General features: G+C 46.6%; 1 protein-coding gene across 1 annotated transcript; it reads left to right on the forward strand.

The window, feature by feature from the left end:
• Positions 1–464: 464 nt before the first annotated feature.
• Positions 465–16,024, forward strand: hs3st2 (heparan sulfate (glucosamine) 3-O-sulfotransferase 2; the record flags this gene model as incomplete). Its single annotated transcript, XM_084439160.1, has 2 exons — positions 465–1,003; positions 15,406–16,024. The coding sequence occupies exons 1-2, from the start codon at positions 468–470 to the stop codon at positions 16,022–16,024; spliced, it is 1,155 nt and encodes a 384-aa protein (XP_084295286.1). The 5' UTR covers positions 465–467.
• Between the last annotated feature and the right edge of the window lie 4,153 nt (positions 16,025–20,177).

The raw sequence follows: 20,177 nt of genomic DNA on the forward strand, positions 1-20,177 counted from the left end.
CACTCAAACTATCTGAACAAACTTGCTCATAATCGTTCCACTTTGCCAAGACAACTAACTCTTTGAAAATTGATTAGGCTGGATCTGTTCCGATATTTATTGATTGCCACGTACACAGTTAAAGTCTTCGAGGAACATTGTGCCGTCGCTGTCTTATAGGATGCAGCTGGAGACCGAGTCCACAGAGACACCGCGAGCGAGGAGCAGAGACGGAGGAAGATGAGGCACCTGAACCCATGAAGAAGATGCAGCACCTGAACCCATGAAGAAGATGCAGCCCCTTAACCCATGAAGAAGATGCAGCACCTTAACCCATGAAGAAGATGCAGCACCTGAACCCATGGAGACATGAAGATGCAGCACCTTAACCCATGAAGAAGATGCAGCACCTGAACCCATGGAGACATGAAGATGCAGCCCCTTAACCCATGGAGACATGAAGATGCAGTCCCTTAACCCATGGAGACATGGCATACAGGTCGCTCTCAAGTCGAATCGTGCCATCTTCTAATAGGTTAAGCAAACGCTTTATTTTTATATTCATGCTTTCATTGTCCTTTACATATTTATGCTACAGCATTCTTTTTTGTGGCGGCACAATCATGACAAACCAGACTATCGAGGAGAAAAGTTGCCTCCATCACAAGAATGTAGGAAGCCAGAAACTTCTGCAAAAAATACATGATTGCACTTTCCCCACGCGCACGAGGGGCGTGACACTCACTCAACAAGGATCAAGTCATACTCGCAACCAAAGTACACTCTCCGCCTTCCCTGCCGCTCACGCACGGAATATTGTCTCGTCTGAATTTAAGTTGAATAATATCACTGTTGCACAAAAATATGGAAATAAGAAATTACCCAACGCGCTGATAGTGGGCGTGAAGAAGGGCGGCACGCGCGCGGTGCTGGAGTTCATCCGGATTCACCCGGACGTGCGCGCGCTTGGGACAGAGCCGCACTTCTTCGACCGGAACTATGACCGGGGTCTGGACTGGTACAGGTGGGTACAGCCTCAATCAGATACTCATTTAACTATGACCGGGGTCTGGACTGGTACAGGTGGGTTCAGCCTCAATCAGATCATCATTTAGGGAACTATGACCGGGGTCTGGACTGGTACAGGTGGGTTCAGCCTCAATCACCTCATCATTTAGGGAACTATGACCGGGGTCTGGACTGGTACAGGTGGGTTCAGCCTCAATCAGATCAGCATTTAGGGAACTATGGTTGCATACTTGTGATCAATGAATGGCATTGTATTCTCTCTTTCTCTCTCACTGACACACGCATATACACCTTTCCCCCAAGACACTGGCCATGGAGCGAAAGGGAGGAGTGTTCCTTACAGTATATTCAACTATCACCTTACAGTAGCCTATATTAAACAATAATTCAAGTGGATTTTTCAATGACCACAAATACCTTCTCCACTACATTGTGCACAGACAGACTGTAGAAGGAAATATATGTCTAGTATTTATAAACACAAAAAAAGAGTGAAAACATTTTCATGTTTTTTAATCAAACTATCATTGACTTGGTTTGCAACCTTGGGTTAAATACCACACACACACACACACACACACACACACACACACACACACACACACACACACACACACACACACACACACACACACACACACACACACACACTACTGCATGACCATCCTGTACCTCACTGGTCTAGTAGCCATGTTGAGAGCAGAGCAGCATGCAGAACAGGGACCAGGGTAATGGACCTTTTCTATGTCAGGTTGTTGATCAATCCTCTCCAGCAACAACATGGTATTGATCTCTGAGCATGATGAGGACCAGACTCTTCCCTCCCTGCCACAGGCAGCCTGCAGCTGAGAGAGTGTTGAGCAGGTGTTAACACCCTGGAGTCAGCTTAACACCCTGGAGTCAGGGCTAGGTGTGGAGCAGGGTACGTGTTAACACCCCCGGTGTTGAGCAGGGTACCTGCAGGTGTTAACACCCTGGAGTCAGGTTAACACCCCCGTGTCAGGGCTAGGTGTGGAGCTCGGTGTTGAGCAGGGTACTAGCAGGTGGAGCTCGGTGTTGAGCAGGGTACCAGCAGGTGGAGCTCGGTGTTGAGCAGGGTACCAGCAGGTGTTCAGCGTCGTCAGGGTTCGGTGTTGAGCAGGGTACTAGCAGGTGGAGCTCGGTGTTGAGCAGGGTACTAGCAGGTGGAGCTCGGTGTTGAGCAGGGTACCAGCAGGTGTTCAGCGTCGTCAGGGCTCGGTGTTGAGCAGGGTACTAGCAGGTGGAGCTCGGTGTTGAGCAGGGTACTAGCAGGTGGAGCTCGGTGTTGAGCAGGGTACTAGCAGGTGGAGCTCGGTGTTGAGCAGGGTACTAGCAGGTGGAGCTCGGTGTTGAGCAGGGTACTAGCAGGTGTTCCGGCCCCCGCGTCGTCAGGGCTAGGTGTTGAGCAGGGTACTAGCAGGTGGAGCTCGGTGTTGAGCAGGGTACCAGCAGGTGTTCAGCGTCGTCAGGGCTAGGTGTTGAGCAGGGTACTAGCAGGTGTTCAGCGTCGTCAGGGCGAGGTGCTGGAGCTCCGAGGAGAGTTGAGAGCTCTGAGAGACGGCATCAGTTCTCATCAGCGGCAGTCTGAAGCCCAGAGCTGCACTATTGCGTGGCTGTGACATTAGCCTCTCTGACAGAACACGGTGCTGAGCAGCGTCCGTCTGGACTCCGCAGGGGCCTCGTCTCCAGGCGGATGACGAGCCCACGGAGACAGACGAGGAGCCATTAGCAGGGACTGTCTGGAGGGCTTTGTCAGGTCGGTTGACTGGAAGCCTCGCCAGGCTGTGTGTTTGTGTTCATGTTCTCTGTCCCCTCACAGCATGAAGGCATCCATCCCCGCTGTGTTTAAGTCAATAGAGTCAGACTCTTTCAAGGACAGCTGAGATCAATACGACGGCTTGACGGACTCTTAAGAGACGAGTCAGACTTTAGGAGCACAAACAGTTTACTGAGCCTTTCCTGTACATTAGAGAGCAACGGGAAGGAAAAGTACTGTAGCTAAATATTCCTAAGTGGTTTTCTTGTAGGTATAACAAACATTAATTTACAACATCCATGCATGAGACTCAGCAGTGAGAACACACACACACACATACTGCGCACACACACACACACACACACACACACACACACACACACACACACACACACACACTCTAAATTCATCAATGGTATTTGTGGGCTGATTAATTAAAATGCCACACAGACCAGGACATAGCAACAGTTTCCTTAATCCTCTCAGGAAGCAATTTTATTTGAGCCACTGACATCTCACACAAAGAGGCACATAAATGCCAATGGTAATGAAAAAGATAAATTGGCTGATTAAGTCAAAAGTTTACTATAAAGCTGCTTTAATCATGTGTTTTAGAAGGGGGGGGTCCCTCATTTTGTGTCACCCCCAGTGATGACAAAGACCATCTATTGAATTAGTTTTTGCTGGATTAAATCACGTCAGACTTGACTTAAGACTTATAAACGATAAGCGTCTATGACTTTCCCAGCTTGAGTAATACCATCTTTACTACCTTCTTATTATTCTATTCTGGTCTGTTATTACCCTCTGGAACCGACAGAGCGGTGAGGCAGGAAACAGAGAAATGGCACAGTGTTCATTACTGTATCTCCAGAATAGAAAAGACCCATGTGGCCTCATTTAGATGGTGAGGCAGTCTTCACACAACTACGTATGCTGCTAAAGTGGACATTATACCGCAACCCATTTTCCATCACTTCCGTGGCCACAATTTTCATTTTGCAGCAGGATCATAAAAAATCTAACAAATACACACCACTACACACACCAGGAGAACTTAAAAGGGCATCTCAGCGTTATTGATTTTAGGAGTCAGAAGCACTTCAAACAGATTCCCTGAGAAATGATCAAAATGTGTGAGAGGCCTCTTAGCTTTTGCTGCAAGAAGGAATATTCTCCTGGTCCAGCGTTAATGGGCTGAGGGAGGAGAAGCCGTGAGAGGCTGTGGTCAGACGTCTAACAGGGGAAACACATTCTAGTGTGTGTGATGACCAGGACCCTCTCTGCATCACTGATGAACGGTCCTAATCCACACATGGCTCACAGACACGGATCGGTTAACATTCATTAAACAACTCCCTCTCAGGGAAAAGAGACCAAGGCGCAGTGAGGTTTTGATATTCTGATTTGATATTGAATAAGTAACTAGATTGAGCTGACAGCAGCAAAGCCAGAGGGTTTGTGGGTTTCCCATACTGTAGACCACTACTGACTGTATTCCTCTAGGACTATGTATATCATATCATATCAGATCTAACTGTTGGTTGTGGAAGGTCACACAGGAGATAAGCCTGACATGAAACTGAATGAGCAGATGCATGACATACATACAGAAGCACATGTGCAAAAGGTCCCAGATCAGATCCCAGAACATATCACAGAGGAGCTACATTTAAACGTGACGTACTGTGGGGCCATGCTGACATGCTCCTATGTTTACTGTACAGTCTTCCACAGAATTTGCCATCAGAACCACAAACAGAAGGGCCCTCAGAGAGCACAGACCTCGGCCCATGATGCATTGCGTCAGCATGTACAGTCAAATGAAGGTACTGATACTTAGAGACGATAGATATACTTATATTTCCTGCATCCTGGTTCATTTTTACGCACCAATTGTGTGCCTTTTCTGCATCAATGCATCAATATGGTGGCAATGTCTTTATGTAAAGGAAAACACAAAATTCAGGCACCAGGTGACAATTCAAATCTGCAGAAAATACAACCACACATACAACAGCAACTATAATCCTAAACCAGGCATTAGGCATACAGTTACAGTACCTAGCATTAAGCACAGGCAGCAGAGCCATCTTGATCTTGAGTGATGCTCAAATCCATTGATTCTGAGTTTGATAAAAACGCATGATTTTGGAGGGTGAACCCATCATTGATAAACATGATCATTTTCTTTTTGAAGACACCTTGATTGATTGATAGATGGGAGCTACAGTAGCTAAGTGACCAGGCTGTCCGCTCAGCTGTGTAGCATACTGTACATTGTGTAGCCTATTTGGCAATGTCAACAAAGGCAAAAATGGTAGGTGAACAACATTCTAACTGGTGTTTGTACAATATGAGACCTTTGACGGCCTCACCTATGTGTTTTGTTTGTACTTTGAACCTGCACCCTACTGTACAGTATATAAATATAAATATAAGTATATAAGTTCAAACTACTGTATATAAAGCCAAGTTCAAACTACTATATATAAAGCCAAGTTCACACACAGCCTTCCTGTCGGACCCCGAGCGTCTGAGCACACGCCCACATTCCACCTGCAGAAGCCGGGATCGCCTTATTGGTTCTTACAAATGAGAAGAGTCTGACCACTCGCACCGTCACTGAAAGGTTCGGTGTAATATAAAACACATTATGTAACTTATGAATAATGTAGCGCCAACTATTTTGAGCTACATGTTGGGCGGTTTGCAGCTAGATGAAAGGATTGGGTGTAGCATGATGTCACTTCTGGCCACCCTGTTACATTTGCCCGGCTTCTCACTTGGAGTGACACTCTTGATCAAAGTGTGATCTGAGGCAGTCCACGCAGAACTAGAGCGCCAGTAGCTTCACAGCGTTGGGCTACGTGCGTCCGAGCCTTTCAGAGAGACTCCTCACATCACAAGTGAGAGCCTCTTTCTGCATGCCTCAAGGAAGTAGAGAGCTGGTCATCACGTCTGACCCCATCTAACGGAATGACTAACTAGAAATGGTGCTCAGATGGTGCTTTTCCACTGAGTTTCATGAGAAGTAGTTTGGTAGATTTTGCATAATCCTAGTCCAAAAAATGAATGGAAGTGAACGGCCGGCCCAACCATGTTTGGGCGGTTCGTGGACCCGCCCCATGATGGACCCGCCCCATGATGGACCCGCCCCATGATGGACCCGCCCCATGATGGACCCGCCCCATGATGGACCCGCCCCATGATGGACCCGCCCCATGATTGACCCGCCCATGATTCCAATCCAGTCCAGAATGTAATGGGTTGTTACCTCTGCCCCAGCAACAGCGCAGGTAAAGAGGTCATGTTTTCGGTGGTGTGTGTCTGTTAGCAGATTTACACAAAAGCTACTGGACTGCTCGTCTCTGAGCCTGGAAGGGTGAGCATGGTCCACCTTAGAACCCCCGAGGCCATGAGCTGAGCGGCCCAAACACCACTGGCCATGAGCCGCCATTCATGGACCATTATTACCAAAAATGAAACTTGGTGGAGCAACTCGGTAGTGTAGCAACTTAGAACCCATTCCATTTTGGAGTGGTTCTGAATCACTGGGCAGGTCCAAGAGTTGCCCAAACACGGACAGCCATTCAATCCTGCTAACATCTAAATATACAAACACACACAAGCCAGCCAAAACATTACTGTGGGTCAGAGTAGCCAGAAAAGGATGCCGGCCTGCATACTGCGACCAGATGTACAGTAGTAGGTCATCCTGGTATTTCTGCCATACTGCATTTGGCATACTATGTATTGGGACATACTGCATCCTTCCTTGGCACACTATATTGTATGGAAGTATGTGATTCAGAATGCAGCCCAGGTTTTTTTGTCCCATTTTGAACAAATAAAGGTGGAGGCGGCTTGTTTTATGCACTTCATTGTTTCATCATGCAGCTGTTGCCCATTGCTTTTACTTGAAAAAAGCTCTCCAGTGTGAACACAGCATAGAAAGTAGACAAACTCTTAATTAGAATAGACTATACTTCTACTGAGACACAAAGCATAGTTTGTTTATGTGCAAAGCTAAACGCAGCTGGCATTGGGAACATGAAGTGTCCCCAGGTGTTGAGCTCGGGACGCACGAGCGCACATGCATACTAACACAGTACAGGGGTCCATCTAAAGTCCCTTTCCCCAATGAAGCTTAAACATTTACATAATATTGTTTCTCATCTGAGAATATGCAGCTTTGCATCCTACAATGCAATTCCTGAGTGTCTTCATTTTGGAGAAGTTGGACAGTTTCCCATGTCAGACAAAGTAGCAGAGTTTGGCCCGCTTCAATCTGGCGTGTTATTGCTTCAGGAGGGCAATAGTTTCTCATCCCCCTCAGTGCTTCAGGAGGGCAATAGTTCCTTATTCCCCAGTGGATTAGAATACAGAATGTTGTTATTCCAGAGAATACATGTGCACAGCCAGGATGACAGAATGGGCTCATTTGAGGTCTGAATGGGCTCGTTTGAGGCCTGAATGGGCTCGTTTGAGGTCTGAATGGGCTTGTTTGAGGTCTGAATGGGCTTGTTTGAGGTCTGAATGGGCTCATTTGAGGTCTGAATGGGCTCGTTTGAGGTCTGAATGGGCTCGTTTGAGGTCTGAATGGGCTCATTTGAGGTCTGAATGGGCTCGTTTGAGGTCTGAATGGGCTCGTTTGAGGTCTGAATGGGCTCGTTTGAGGTCTGAATGGGCTCATTTGAGGTCTGAATGGGCTCGTTTGGGCTACATTGAATAGAAGCGAGTTGATTCCAGTGGTGGTGCTGATCTGGTCCTGTTAGCCGTTCACCTGACCTGACTGCGGTTCCAGTCCTGGGTCTGTCTGGGTCGGCCGTCCTAAACTTTTAATTGACTTTCATTGAGGCCAGCTTCTGTTGTTCGCTGGTAATTAACGGTTGGAAGTCATCCCAGCAGAAGTCTGAGTGAGTGAAATATTAATAAGCTGATATATTAAAGAGGAGACAGAGCCGAGCGGCTCCCTCTTATCAGACACACCCTGGATGCAAGCAGTCGCCAGTCAGTGCAGCTGAGACGCTATGAGAGAGAATACACAAACATGTCGTATTTGTAGTCTTAACAAGTTGTCTTTCTAAATACATCATTCCAGATCAATCTCAGTACTGAACTAGCGTGTGATAGAACTCACAGAACACCATAGGTATAATATGCACTGTTTTAAATTTGCCGATGTTAATGGCAAATAAAAGGCTTCCAAATTAAAGTATTCTCTGAAAATAATCTGTACTGTGAACTGAATCTGTGAACTGAAAAACCATTAACGCTCACAGTACAGTACGTACAGTATGCAGAACGTACAACAAGGCTCCCGCCTGTGTGTAAATATGCCCACATGGGAGGAATGGTTCTGAATATCACCTGGGAGTTCATTTGCAGGACTGCTAGTCTGAGCAGAAGATAGAGGGAAGACCATCCATGTTTCTACTGAGCATGGGAGCTCAGAGCTTACCCTCCCCAGAGTGAGACCCTTCAGAGTGAAACCTTCTCTGGTCTCACCCTTCTCTGGTCTCACCCTTCTCAGAGTGAACCCTTCTCAGAGTGAGACCCTTCAGAGTGAACCCTTCTCAGAGTGAGACCCTTTTCTGGTCTCACCCTTCTCTGGTCTCACCCTTCTCAGAGTGAACCCTTCTCAGCGTGAGACCCTTCTCAGAGTGAGACCCTTCAGAGTGAGACCCTTCAGAGTGAACCCTTCCCAGAGTGAGACCCTTCTCTGGTCTCACCCTTCTCAGAGTGAGACCCTTCTCTGGTCTCACCCTTCTCAGAGTGAACCCTTCTCTGGTCTCACCCTTCCCAGAGTGAGACCCTTCTCAGAGTGAACCCTTCAGAGTGAACCCTTCTCAGAGTGAGACCCTTCTCAGAGTGAGACCCTTCTCAGAGTGAGACCCTTCTCTGGTCTCCTCACTGTGTCTGCTGATGAGGATGAGCCAGGAGACGTGTTTTTATGTGAGGCTCTCTAAAAACTACCCAGAATTCCTCACACGGAAGATGACGGTTTCTTTGATGTTGGCACGGCCCCTGCTCAGACTGTAGCTATGCAGAAGACCATTGTTTAATGGGCAGAGTTCATTATGAGTCTCTGTGATGACAGGCATGCTCTGCTAGGAGATACAGGCCGGTCTAAATCTCTGTCTAAGTCTGTTCTTGCTAGCGAGGGCTGTGGTGATTGATGGTTTCCAATTTAAATCCCCATCAGATGGGTCCTAGCCTGCGCATCACTGTCCAGCCCTCAGACTTTGATTAGTAAAAGGAGGCCCAGAGGAAGTGTGTTGAGAGCGTGGCCCCTCCCACGGCGCCGGACCACAGCGTTGAGCTGCTGGCCCTCAGGCTGCTGGAGGTTATTACAGCCCTGCCTGGTAGGAGAGACACATCCATACATCTAGATACAACAGACAAGCTCATGATTTAGTGGGTGATTTACCAGCAACAATCCCATATCTGATTCTTTTTATCTGATTCTTCTTATCTGACACGCGTGATTCATGTGTGTCTGCTTGTCACACACATTATTTCAGTAGCTAAAGCAACGTGTGTGAGTGTGAGTGTGTATATGTGTGTGTGTGTGTGTGTGTGTGCCAAAGCAAATATTTCTTCAGGACTCTAGTCAGACTCTTCTAATGTACTCAATCCCCACTTGGTTTCAAACATCAATGCTGTGACACCCGCTGAGGTTGGGGGTCATTGATTGTGCGAGAGGGAGAGGATCCAACGCTGACCTTTACTGGGCGCAGCGGTCTGCATGCCATATTCACCGGCTCTCGTCACGGAGAGAGCTTTAAGCTTTTTGCGTTAAGTTGCAAAAGTGAGCCGAGTTCATTGCATTTACTCTTGACAGAAATGCATATTTTTTATGCCAGAATTGGCATTTTGTGTTGTGAATGTATCTACAGTATCAGATATTCGCTTGTGTCACCTGCACACATTCATTTTTTACAGCTGAAAAGGAAATTGCTATATCTTTTTGCAACGTAGTGAGAACTGGGCACATTTACAATATCAAGACAGGTCCTTCACACCTCAGTTCATTTTAGCGGAGTGATTAAAATGTCCCAGCCAGAGACGGTAATGCAGCCTGGCTTCAGCTGAGGTAATAACCGGGGCAGAAGACGGCTCTGTCAATTGCCCCAATGAATTTAGTTTCAACTCACAGGATGACGGTGAGACAGAGGATGACATCAATCTCCTATTTGTGTGATTCATGACACCAACGTGCCAGTCCGTTACTCCAGAGAGTGTGTGTGTGTGTGTGTGTGTGTGTGTGTGTGTGTGAGGTGAAACTAAAGCAAGCAAATAAGTGTGAAACTTCCAGCCCATGGATCGTAGAGCATGTCTGAGGAACCACACCCATTCACTCTGCAATATTGACCAGCTGTTAGACAGCGATACCAGTAAACAGGCCAGGTGATGTGTTCAGGTGATGTGTTCAGGTGATGTGTTCAGGTGATGTGTTCAGGTTATATGGTGATAAAACCTGTGAAGCGTGTCACTGTAACCTTGGCAACATGTCACTACATCCTGGTGATGTCACAAGACCAGGAGGAGTTTCTCACATACCTGCACTATACATACCTGTACTATATACCTGTACTATACATACCTGTACTATATACCTGTACTATATACCTGTACTATACATACCTGCACTATATACCTGTACTATACATACCTGCACTATACATACCTGTACTATACATACCTGTACTATACATACCTGTACTATACATACCTGTACTATACATACCTGCACTATATACCTGTACTATACATACCTGTACTATACATACCTGCACTATACATACCTGTACTATATACCTGCACTATACATACCTGCACTATATACCTGTACTATACATACCTGCACTATACATACCTGTACTATACACCTGTACTATACATACCTGTACTATACATACCTGTACTAAAGCACATTGACAGACAGAGCCATCTAAACCCAAGGGGGCTGATGCCATTGCCCTGTTCATGAACATAGCAGGTAATCAGCCCTCTCCCTGGAGGTATGACTCATTATACACCAGGAAAAGGTTCTGTCAACCGATGACCAGTCATCTAGAGACACACGTGAATGACTGACCTCCATTCAGTCAAACCTAGAAGCATCGCAAGCTACTTCCCTGGGTCCCTTTACACACATAGCTCTCTGTACATCACTGTGATATGACAGTTATCTGTCCATGACTGTGATATTATAGTTCCTAGTTCATTATTGTGATATTATAGTTCCTAGTTCATTACTGTGATATTATAGTTCCTAGTTCATTACTGTGATATTATAGTTCCTTGTTCATTACTGTGATATTATAGTTCCTAGTTCATTACTGTGATATTATAGTTCCTAGTTCATTATTGTGATATTATAGTTCCTAGTTCATTATTGTGATATTATAGTTCCTAGTTCATTACTGTGATATTATAGTTCCTAGTTCATTACTGTGATATTATAGTTCCTAGTTCATTATTGTGATATTATAGTTCCTAGTTCATTACTGTGATATTATAGTTCCTAGTTCATTATTGTGATATCCTACCCAGGGTCGTTAGTGATTCATTCATACATGAACCAAACGCCTCAATGACATTCCTGCTATGCGTCTTTTGTCAACGTTAACGCTCGCAATTACGGGAACACTTCAACACGTTAAAAATAATTAATGCAAATGAATCATACTGCCAATATCCAAACTTCCTCCTGTTATTCCAAACACGAGTGTTTACTTGGCTGGATTACTGAAAGGCATGTGCACCTATTTGTGTATGCAGGCATTCAGCCCTGTAAACACATAAACTCTGGCTGAGAGAACAGACAGGCCGGGGTGAAGCTGGTTTCATATTGGAGAGAACACGACGGGCCGAGGTGAAGCTGGTTTCATATTGGAGAGAACACGACGGGCCGGGGTGAAGCTGGTTTCATATTGGAGAGAACACGACAGGCCGAGGTGAAGCTGGTTTCATATTGGAGAGAAACCGACAGGCCGAGGTGAAGCTGGTTTCATATTGGAGAGAAACCGACAGGCCGAGGTGAAGCTGGTTTCATATTGGAGAGAACACGCAGGCCGAGGTGAAGCTGGTTTCATATTGGAGAGAACACGACGGGCCGAGGTGAAGCTGGTTTCATATTGGAGAGAACACGCAGGCCGAGGTGAAGCTGGTCTCATATTGGAGAGAACACGACGGGCCGAGGTGAAGCTGGTTTCATATTGGAGAGAACACGACGGGCCGAGGTGAAGCTGGTTTCATATTGGAGAGAACACGACGGGCCGAGGTGAAGCTGGTTTCATATTGGAGAGAACACGACGGGCCGAGGTGAAGCTGGTTTCATATTGGAGAGAACACGATGGGCCGAGGTGAAGAAGGTTTCATATTGGAGAGAACACGACAGGCCGAGGTGAAGCTGGTTTCATATTGGAGAGAACAGGACAGGCCGAGGTGAAGCTGGTTTCATATTGGACGTTCAACAGACGTTCATATTGGGCGTGGGGAATTGCGATGGAAGTTTACATTTGAAAAAAATAGCTGTGCACATATTGCAGTGATGACACGTCTTTCCACCAAAGCAAGTTAAGTAAAAACACCAGCTGTTGATTCCCCCACTCAGCCTGGCCCCAGCCCCGGAATCTGAATGTCAGGCTTCTAACCACCTGGCCCCAGCCCCGGAATCTGAATATCAGGCTTCTAACCACCTGGCCCCAGCCCCGGAATCTGAATATCAGGCTACTAACCACCTGGCCCCAGCCCCTGAAATTTGTTTCACAAATACATTTCATAAACTTAATTTGAACCTGAATGACCCCGTAGGCTACGTCGTGTGAATGAGCCCGTAGGCTACGTCGTGTGAATGAGCCCGTAGGCTACGTCGTGTGAATGAGCCCGTAGGCTTCGTCGTGTGAATGACCCCGTAGGCTACGTCGTGTGAATGAGCCCGTAGGCTACGTCGTGTGAATGAGCCCGTAGGCTACGTCGTGTGAATGAGCCCGTAGGCTACGTCGTGTGAATGAGCCCGCAGGCTACGTCGTGTGAAAGACCCCGTAGGCTACGTCGTGTGAATGAGCCCGTAGGCTACGTCGTGTGAATGACCCTGTAGGCTACGTCGTGTGAAAGACCCCGTAGGCTACGTCGTGTGAATGAGCCCGTAGGCTACGTCGTGTGAAAGACCCCGTAGGCTACGTCGTGTGAATGACCCCGCAGGCTACGTCGTGTGAAAGACCCCGTAGGCTACGTCGTGTGAATGAGCCCGTAGGCTACGTCGTGTGAATGAGCCCGTAGGCTACGTCGTGTGAATGACCCCTAGGCTACGCCGTGTGAATGACCCAGTAGGCTACGTCGTGTGAATGACCCGCTAGGCTTCGTCGTGTGAATGACCCGCTAGGCTACGTCGTGTGAATGACCCCCTAGGCTACGTCATGTGAATGACCCCGTAGGCGACGTCGTGTGAATGACCCCGTAGGCTACGTCGTGTGAATGAGCCCGTAGGCTACGTCGTGTGAATGACCCCGTAGGCTACGTCGTGTGTCACGCAAAAGCATCATTACCTTCAAACAAACTCAAGGAGGCGGATAATCAGACTTTGCTTTGCCCTCTAAACGGAGAGTTTACTTTAATTACAGTAATACGAGCGTGGTCGGTTGCAATATCTGCAAGAAAGAATTGTATTCCATCGGGGCCGTTCTAGCCTAACTTATCATCTCAGAAACATGTTAAGAGCTGTGTTATGTTAAGAGCTGTGTTATGTTAAGAGCTGTGTTATGTTAAGAGCTGTGTTATGTTAAGAGCTGTGTTATGTTAAGAGCTGTGTTGTGTTAAGAGCTGTGTTATGTCTACTACCCGGTTAGGGTTAGGCTCTCAAAAGAACCGAAGCACAGGCAGGAGAAACGTTTTATACCAACAGAGTTTTTACTGAATCAACTGAGGTTACAACTTACAAGCATGACATCACTTTTTACTAAAACTGCCTGGAACAACCTAATTACCCATAAGGCTTTTCCTTAATCTAACTATGGTAACTCACATCACATCGGCCAGTAATCACAATCACAAAGACACAATGCAAAAAATGGATATGCGATCAATTTGCGATTAATCGCGATTAATTAATTACAGATCATGTAATTAATATGATTTTTTTTCGTTTGACAGCCTTAATATATATATATATATATATATATATATATATATATATATATATATATATTACTGCTATGCTAATGCTACTGTATTTATTTGCCCTGAAAATGCTCTCTCTTGCTAAATATTTCATGCTGTCCACATTTTATAGTTGTGATGATTTTGTAGCAGTTCCAGTAACAGCTGCAGAAGCTGACACGGTACATATTTCCCCTCCATCTTGTCAGCACTGAGGTGACAGTTTGCTTTGTTCACACAACGTTGGGCTCTTCCACCACGCCGCTCTGGAAGTGTTAGACTCCCAGCAACAGCATCCCAGAGAAGGGGTCCGTTCTGTGGGTCACGTCACACGTTCTCATGGTGCCTATTTGCAGCTCCTTTGCCAGCAGCATCAGGGAAATGGCAGATTTCAAAGGGCTGCATGTTATAGTGTGCATTACTGTATAACTCAAAGGTAGTGTAAATTATAGATGAGGGCTTCTCATTTAAATGATAGTTTACATACAGTACTGCATGTCCCCATAACACTAGAAATTTGCACAGTACAAATGCCACAAAGAAGGAGAATATGTCCGGTTGATTACATGAATTTGGGCCACATCTTGTAAACCTGAGAGTGTCTCTTCAGCCTTTTGAGAGGAAAGGTGTGGTTTGTTCCCAGGAAAGAGTAATGGTTGCCTGTGGCCCTGAGCTGGTCCAGCTAACAGAGACGCCGCGGCGAACAGCACACCATTCATAAATCAAGCTAAACGGATCAATATTTCTAGGATTGTAAAGGTAACTTATGGCTCCCTTACCTCAGGAATGCCCACAGTATTTAGAGCTCAACTGTGAGAAAGGTTGTTTTGATTCTAGCATTCCATTCGGCAATTGTAGAGAAAGTTCAGCTTTTAATTGGCTGAAACTTGCCTGCAACCCCAAGACTTCTTAGGACTTTATACTGAAAGAGAAGCAGGGATATGTGTGTTATTTGGCTCACTGTTGTAGGGATGACCAGTTCCATTCCTGGGGTAACAGAGCTAATTCCCAGAGCAACGCCTGACACTACTGCGTTTCTGAAAGGCTCCATTACTCATTACTCCACAATGCCTAAGCTTCAGGGATAGAAAGTTACTTTTCACAAACGTCAAGATATCTTTGCTCTCCCCCTGAAACTTCATGAAAATAATGGCCTACTTAATATGACCCAGATTTTCAGATGCAGTGTCATTATCCACTGGACATCTGTAAGGAAGGAGATGATGATTTATGGCTACAGTTCTGAAATGTGATAATTTCTCTCTATTCCACAGCATCGCTGTTTCACCCTAGACATTAGACACATGTGATTAACTTCACCATGGAGACAGAATCACAGTTTAGGGAAATGACTCTTTCCTGTGTGTGTGTGTGTGTGTGTGTGTGTGTGTGTGTGTGTGTGTGTGTGTGTGTGTGTGTGTGTGCGTGCGTGTGTGTGTGTGTGTGTGTAGGACGCTCATGCCGCGGACGCTGGACAGCCAGATCACGCTGGAGAAGACGCCCAGCTACTTTGTAACCAGAGAGGCTCCGGGCCGGATCGCCAGCATGTCTCACCACACCAAGCTGATCGTGGTGGTGCGCAACCCCGTCACCCGGGCCATCTCTGACTACACACAGACGCTGTCCAAGAAGCCCGACATCCCCAGCTTTGAGGAGCTGGCCTTCAAGAACCGCAGCCTGGGAGAGGTGGACACGTCGTGGAACGCCATCCGCATCGGCATGTACATCCTGCACCTGGAGAACTGGTTGCAGTACTTCCGCCCGGCGCAGATCCACTTCGTGAGCGGCGAGCGCTTGATCACGGACCCGGCAGGGGAGCTGGGCCGCGTGCAGGACTTCCTGGGCCTGAAGCGCATCATCACAGACAAGCACTTCTACTTTAACAGAACCAAAGGCTTCCCCTGTCTGAAGAAGCCCGAGAGCAGCAGCCAGCCGCGCTGCCTGGGTAAGTCCAAGGGGAGAACTCATGTCCAGATAGACCGCGAGGTCATTGAGCAGCTGCGGGACTTTTATAGGCCTTTTAATGTCAAATTCTATGAGACGGTGGGACATGATTTCAGGTGGGACTAAGAACGTGGTAGAAGGAGAAGACACATGTTAATTGCAATGGCTACCTCAGTGAGGTCATTGGTTCTTCTAGTGTGTATAATGACTCATAAAGAAGTTAGTCCATACGTTTGAGGGCACCTTAACCAAGTAAATTAATCTATCTTAAAAGTTTGAAAATAACAGTGCAAATGTATCAAGGTGCTGTGTATGTACTGTAGGATTACTATGTACCTGGCTTACCATCATGCTGGTTTTCTTATCCAATAAAACATACATCCATGCTGCCATGCCATTCAGTTTCTCAGTGTTCACCATGTACTGTGCTGCATACTGTACCCAACAGGCTCCTCCCAGTCTTGGGACTCCGCCCACCTCTCATTATGTAGTGAGTCCTACAGACCTGAATGAATAACATGTGGACATTGACATTTCACAAGATTGTCAGAAGAGGGCTTAATGTGAAGGTTAATATGTTTGCACAATGAAGCACAGAAGCTCTTGATATTGATCACAGATATGGATGTGTTGATGGGATATGTCCTCATGCGTGTTATCACTTTAAATCATCAGCACCATCATCAGGATCATTAAAAGCATCTGTTTCTCTGATATCAAGCAGAGGAGAGGAGGTGAGGACAGAGGAGAGGAGGTGAGGACAGAGGAGAGGAGGTGAGGACAGAGGAGGGTGAGGACAGAGGAAAGGAGGTGAGGACAGAGGAGAGGAGGGTGAGGACAGAGGAAAGGAGGTGAGGACAGAGGACAGAGGAGAGGAGGTGAGGACAGAGGAAAGGAGGTGAGGACAGAGGAGGGTGAGGACAGAGGAAAGGAGGTGAGGACAGAGGAGAGGAGGGTGAGGACAGAGGAAAGGAGGTGAGGACAGAGGAGAGGAGGTGAGGACAGAGGAGAGGAGGTGAGGACAGAGGAGAGGAGGTGAGGACAGAGGAGAGGAGGGTGAGGACAGAGGAGAGGAGGTGAGGACAGAGGAGAGGAGGGTGAGGACAGAGGAAAGGAGGTGAGGACAGAGGAGAGGAGGTGAGGACAGAGGAGAGGAGGGTGAGGACAGAGGAAAGGAGGTGAGGACAGAGGAGAGGAGGTGAGGACAGAGGAGAGGAGGGTGAGGACAGAGGAGAGGAGGTGAGGACAGAGGAGAGGAGGTGAGGACAGAGGAGAGGAGGGTGAGGACAGAGGAGAGGAGGGTGAGGACAGAGGAAAGGAGGTGAGGACAGAGGAGAGGAGGTGAGGACAGAGGAGAGGAGGGTGAGGACAGAGGAAAGGAGGTGAGGACAGAGGAGAGGAGGTGAGGACAGAGGAGAGGAGGTGAGGACAGAGGAGAGGAGGTGAGGACAGAGGAGAGGAGGTGAGGACAGAGGAGAGGAGGGTGAGGACAGAGGAGAGGAGGTGAGGACAGAGGAGAGGAGGGTGAGGACAGAGGAAAGGAGGTGAGGACAGAGGACAGAGGAGAGGAGGTGAGGACAGAGGAGAGGAGGGTGAGGACAGAGGAGAGGAGGGTGAGGACAGAGGAAAGGAGGTGAGGACAGAGGACAGAGGAGAGGAGGTGAGGACAGAGGAGAGGAGGGTGAGGACAGAGGAGAGGAGGGTGAGGACAGAGGAGAGGAGGGTGAGGACAGAGGAGAGGAGGTGAGGACAGAGGAGAGGAGGTGAGGACAGAGGAGAGGAGGGTGAGGACATGTGAGCTGTAGAGTAGAGAGACAGCAGCTGTTTATTCTCGCTTTTGAGAAAAGAAATGAGACTTCATGAGGAAAAACCCTCCAATGAGCTGATGTTGATTTATCATGAGGTTAGGAGAGGAAATGAGGGTTGAATGGGTCTTGTTGTCCAAGTTGCTGTATCAGTTGACATTCATAAATTGCAGGGTAAGAAATCAAATTAAAATAATAATTACAAAATTGTCAAATAAATATGACATTCACACTAATCTGTGACATGTTTTTTAATTGCAAGCATTGGAATTGTGAAATATCCACCCTCCTGTAACCCAGAGCCATTAAGCTGTGTGTATTAGGATGGTTCTGTATTCATAGCAGAATGTCCTCAGGCCATGGCAGTGTTTAAACTGTCGTTTGTGATTCTCCACATTCATTCTGGATGAACCTGCCTGCGCTGTGAGACTCCCATATGATGAGCTCAACTCTATCTGAGCTCAGTTAATTACAACCGTCCCCCACAATGCCCCGGGCCTGACCGCAGGGCTGGGGGCGGCGCTCTGCTGCCGGGGCTGGAGGTTCAAATAAGGCTGTGTGATGAGAAACTACACGTTACATTTCACTGTGAATTAGTATCTGATGAGACCTCCCAAAACAAGGTTTATTATCTGATGAGACCTCCCAAAACAAGGTTTATTATCTGAATAGACCTCCCAAAACAAGGTTTATTATCTGAGACCTCCCAAAACAAGGTTTATTATCTGATTAGACCTCCCAAAACAAGGTTTATTATCTGAGACCTCCCAAAACAAGGTTTATTATCTGATTAGACCTCCCAAAACAAGGTTTATTATCTGATTAGACCTCCCAAAACAAGGTTTATTATCTGATGAGACCTCCCAAAACAAGGTTTATTATATGATTAGACCTCCCAAAACAAGGTTTATTATCTGATGAGACCTCCCAAAACAAGGTTTATTATATGAGACCTCCCAAAACAAGGTTTATTATCTGATGAGACCTCCCAAAACAAGGTTTATTATCTGATGAGACCTCCGAAAACAAGGTTTATTATCTGATTAGACCTCCCAAAACAAGGTTTATTATCTGATGAGACCTCCCAAAACAAGGTTTATTATCTGATGAGACCTCCCAAAACAAGGTTTATTATATGATTAGACCTCCCAAAACAAGGTTTATTATCTGATGAGACCTCCCAAAACAAGGTTTATTATCTGATGAGACCTCCCAAAACAAGGTTTATTATCTGATGAGACCTCCCAAAACAAGGTTTATTATCTGATTAGACCTCCAAAACAAGGTTTATGGGCATCGCTGGACTGGACCGCCCATCAAAGGGATGCTTGGAACATCCAACATGGAGGTTATAACCCAGTCAGCCAGTCCTGGAACATCCAACATGGAGGTTATAACCCAGTCAGCCAGCCCTGGAACATCCAACATGGAGGTTATAACCCAGTCAGCCAGCCCTGGAACATCCAACATGGAGGTTATAACCCAGTCAGCCAGCCCTGGAACATCCAACATGGAGGTTATAACCCAGTCAGCCAGCCCTGGAACATCCAACATGGAGGTTATAACCCAGTCATCCAGCCCTGGAACATCCAACATGGAGGTTATAACCCAGTCATCCAGCCCTGGAACATCCAACATGGAGGTTATAACCCAGTCAGCCAGACCTGGAACATCCAACATGGAGGTTATAACCCAGTCAGCCAGACCTGGAACATCCAACATGGAGGTTATAACCTAGTCAGCCAGACCTGGAACATCCAACATGGAGGTTATAACCCAGTCAGCCAGCCCTGGATGTGGAGGCTTGTCTAATTACATTCCAGGAATCCACACTATTCTCTTTTCTCTGAATATATGACGGCAGGACAGTCATCCAGTCAGGTCTGTTCCCACAGTGAGCTGCCAGAGGAAGCTCGCAAAACCAGACACTGATTTGATGATCATGGGGGGAGGAACCAATGCAATTACCTGCAACGGCCAGTCTAACCTTCAAAGGAAATACCACAGAAGCTGTTGTTGTAAATGTCATGAACTTTGAAAGACTCTGAAGTAAGTTATGTTTCACCCTTAATAGGCTACGTCAAACAGTACATGATAAAATCAATACCCATGGATTCATTACCTTGCTCAATCAAAGCCATCAGCTTCACATACTAACATGTTTAATGCATGTGAGTCAGGAGTAGAAAGACCAGGTATTTACTGAGCTTTTTTCAACTAAACCAGGAATTCAGTTGCTATTCTATTGAGACTCTAGACCAGAGCCTTGAACTTCACAAAGTTGTGTCTGCAATCTTAAGGAAAGAAAGGTAGCTGGCTCTGTCAGACGGCATTGTCTGCTCATCTTCTGGAATTACATTGGTTAAGATGCATCAATAATGTAAATATGTGCACTTACAGTCCAATAGAAAAGCCTGTACAAGAGCATCTAAAAGCTACAGTAGCAATATGTCTAGACCTACTACATACTGTAT

This window comes from Borostomias antarcticus, assembly GCF_949987555.1.
Source record: "Borostomias antarcticus genome assembly, chromosome: 5".
Taxonomy (NCBI): Eukaryota; Metazoa; Chordata; class Actinopteri; order Stomiiformes; family Stomiidae; genus Borostomias; species Borostomias antarcticus.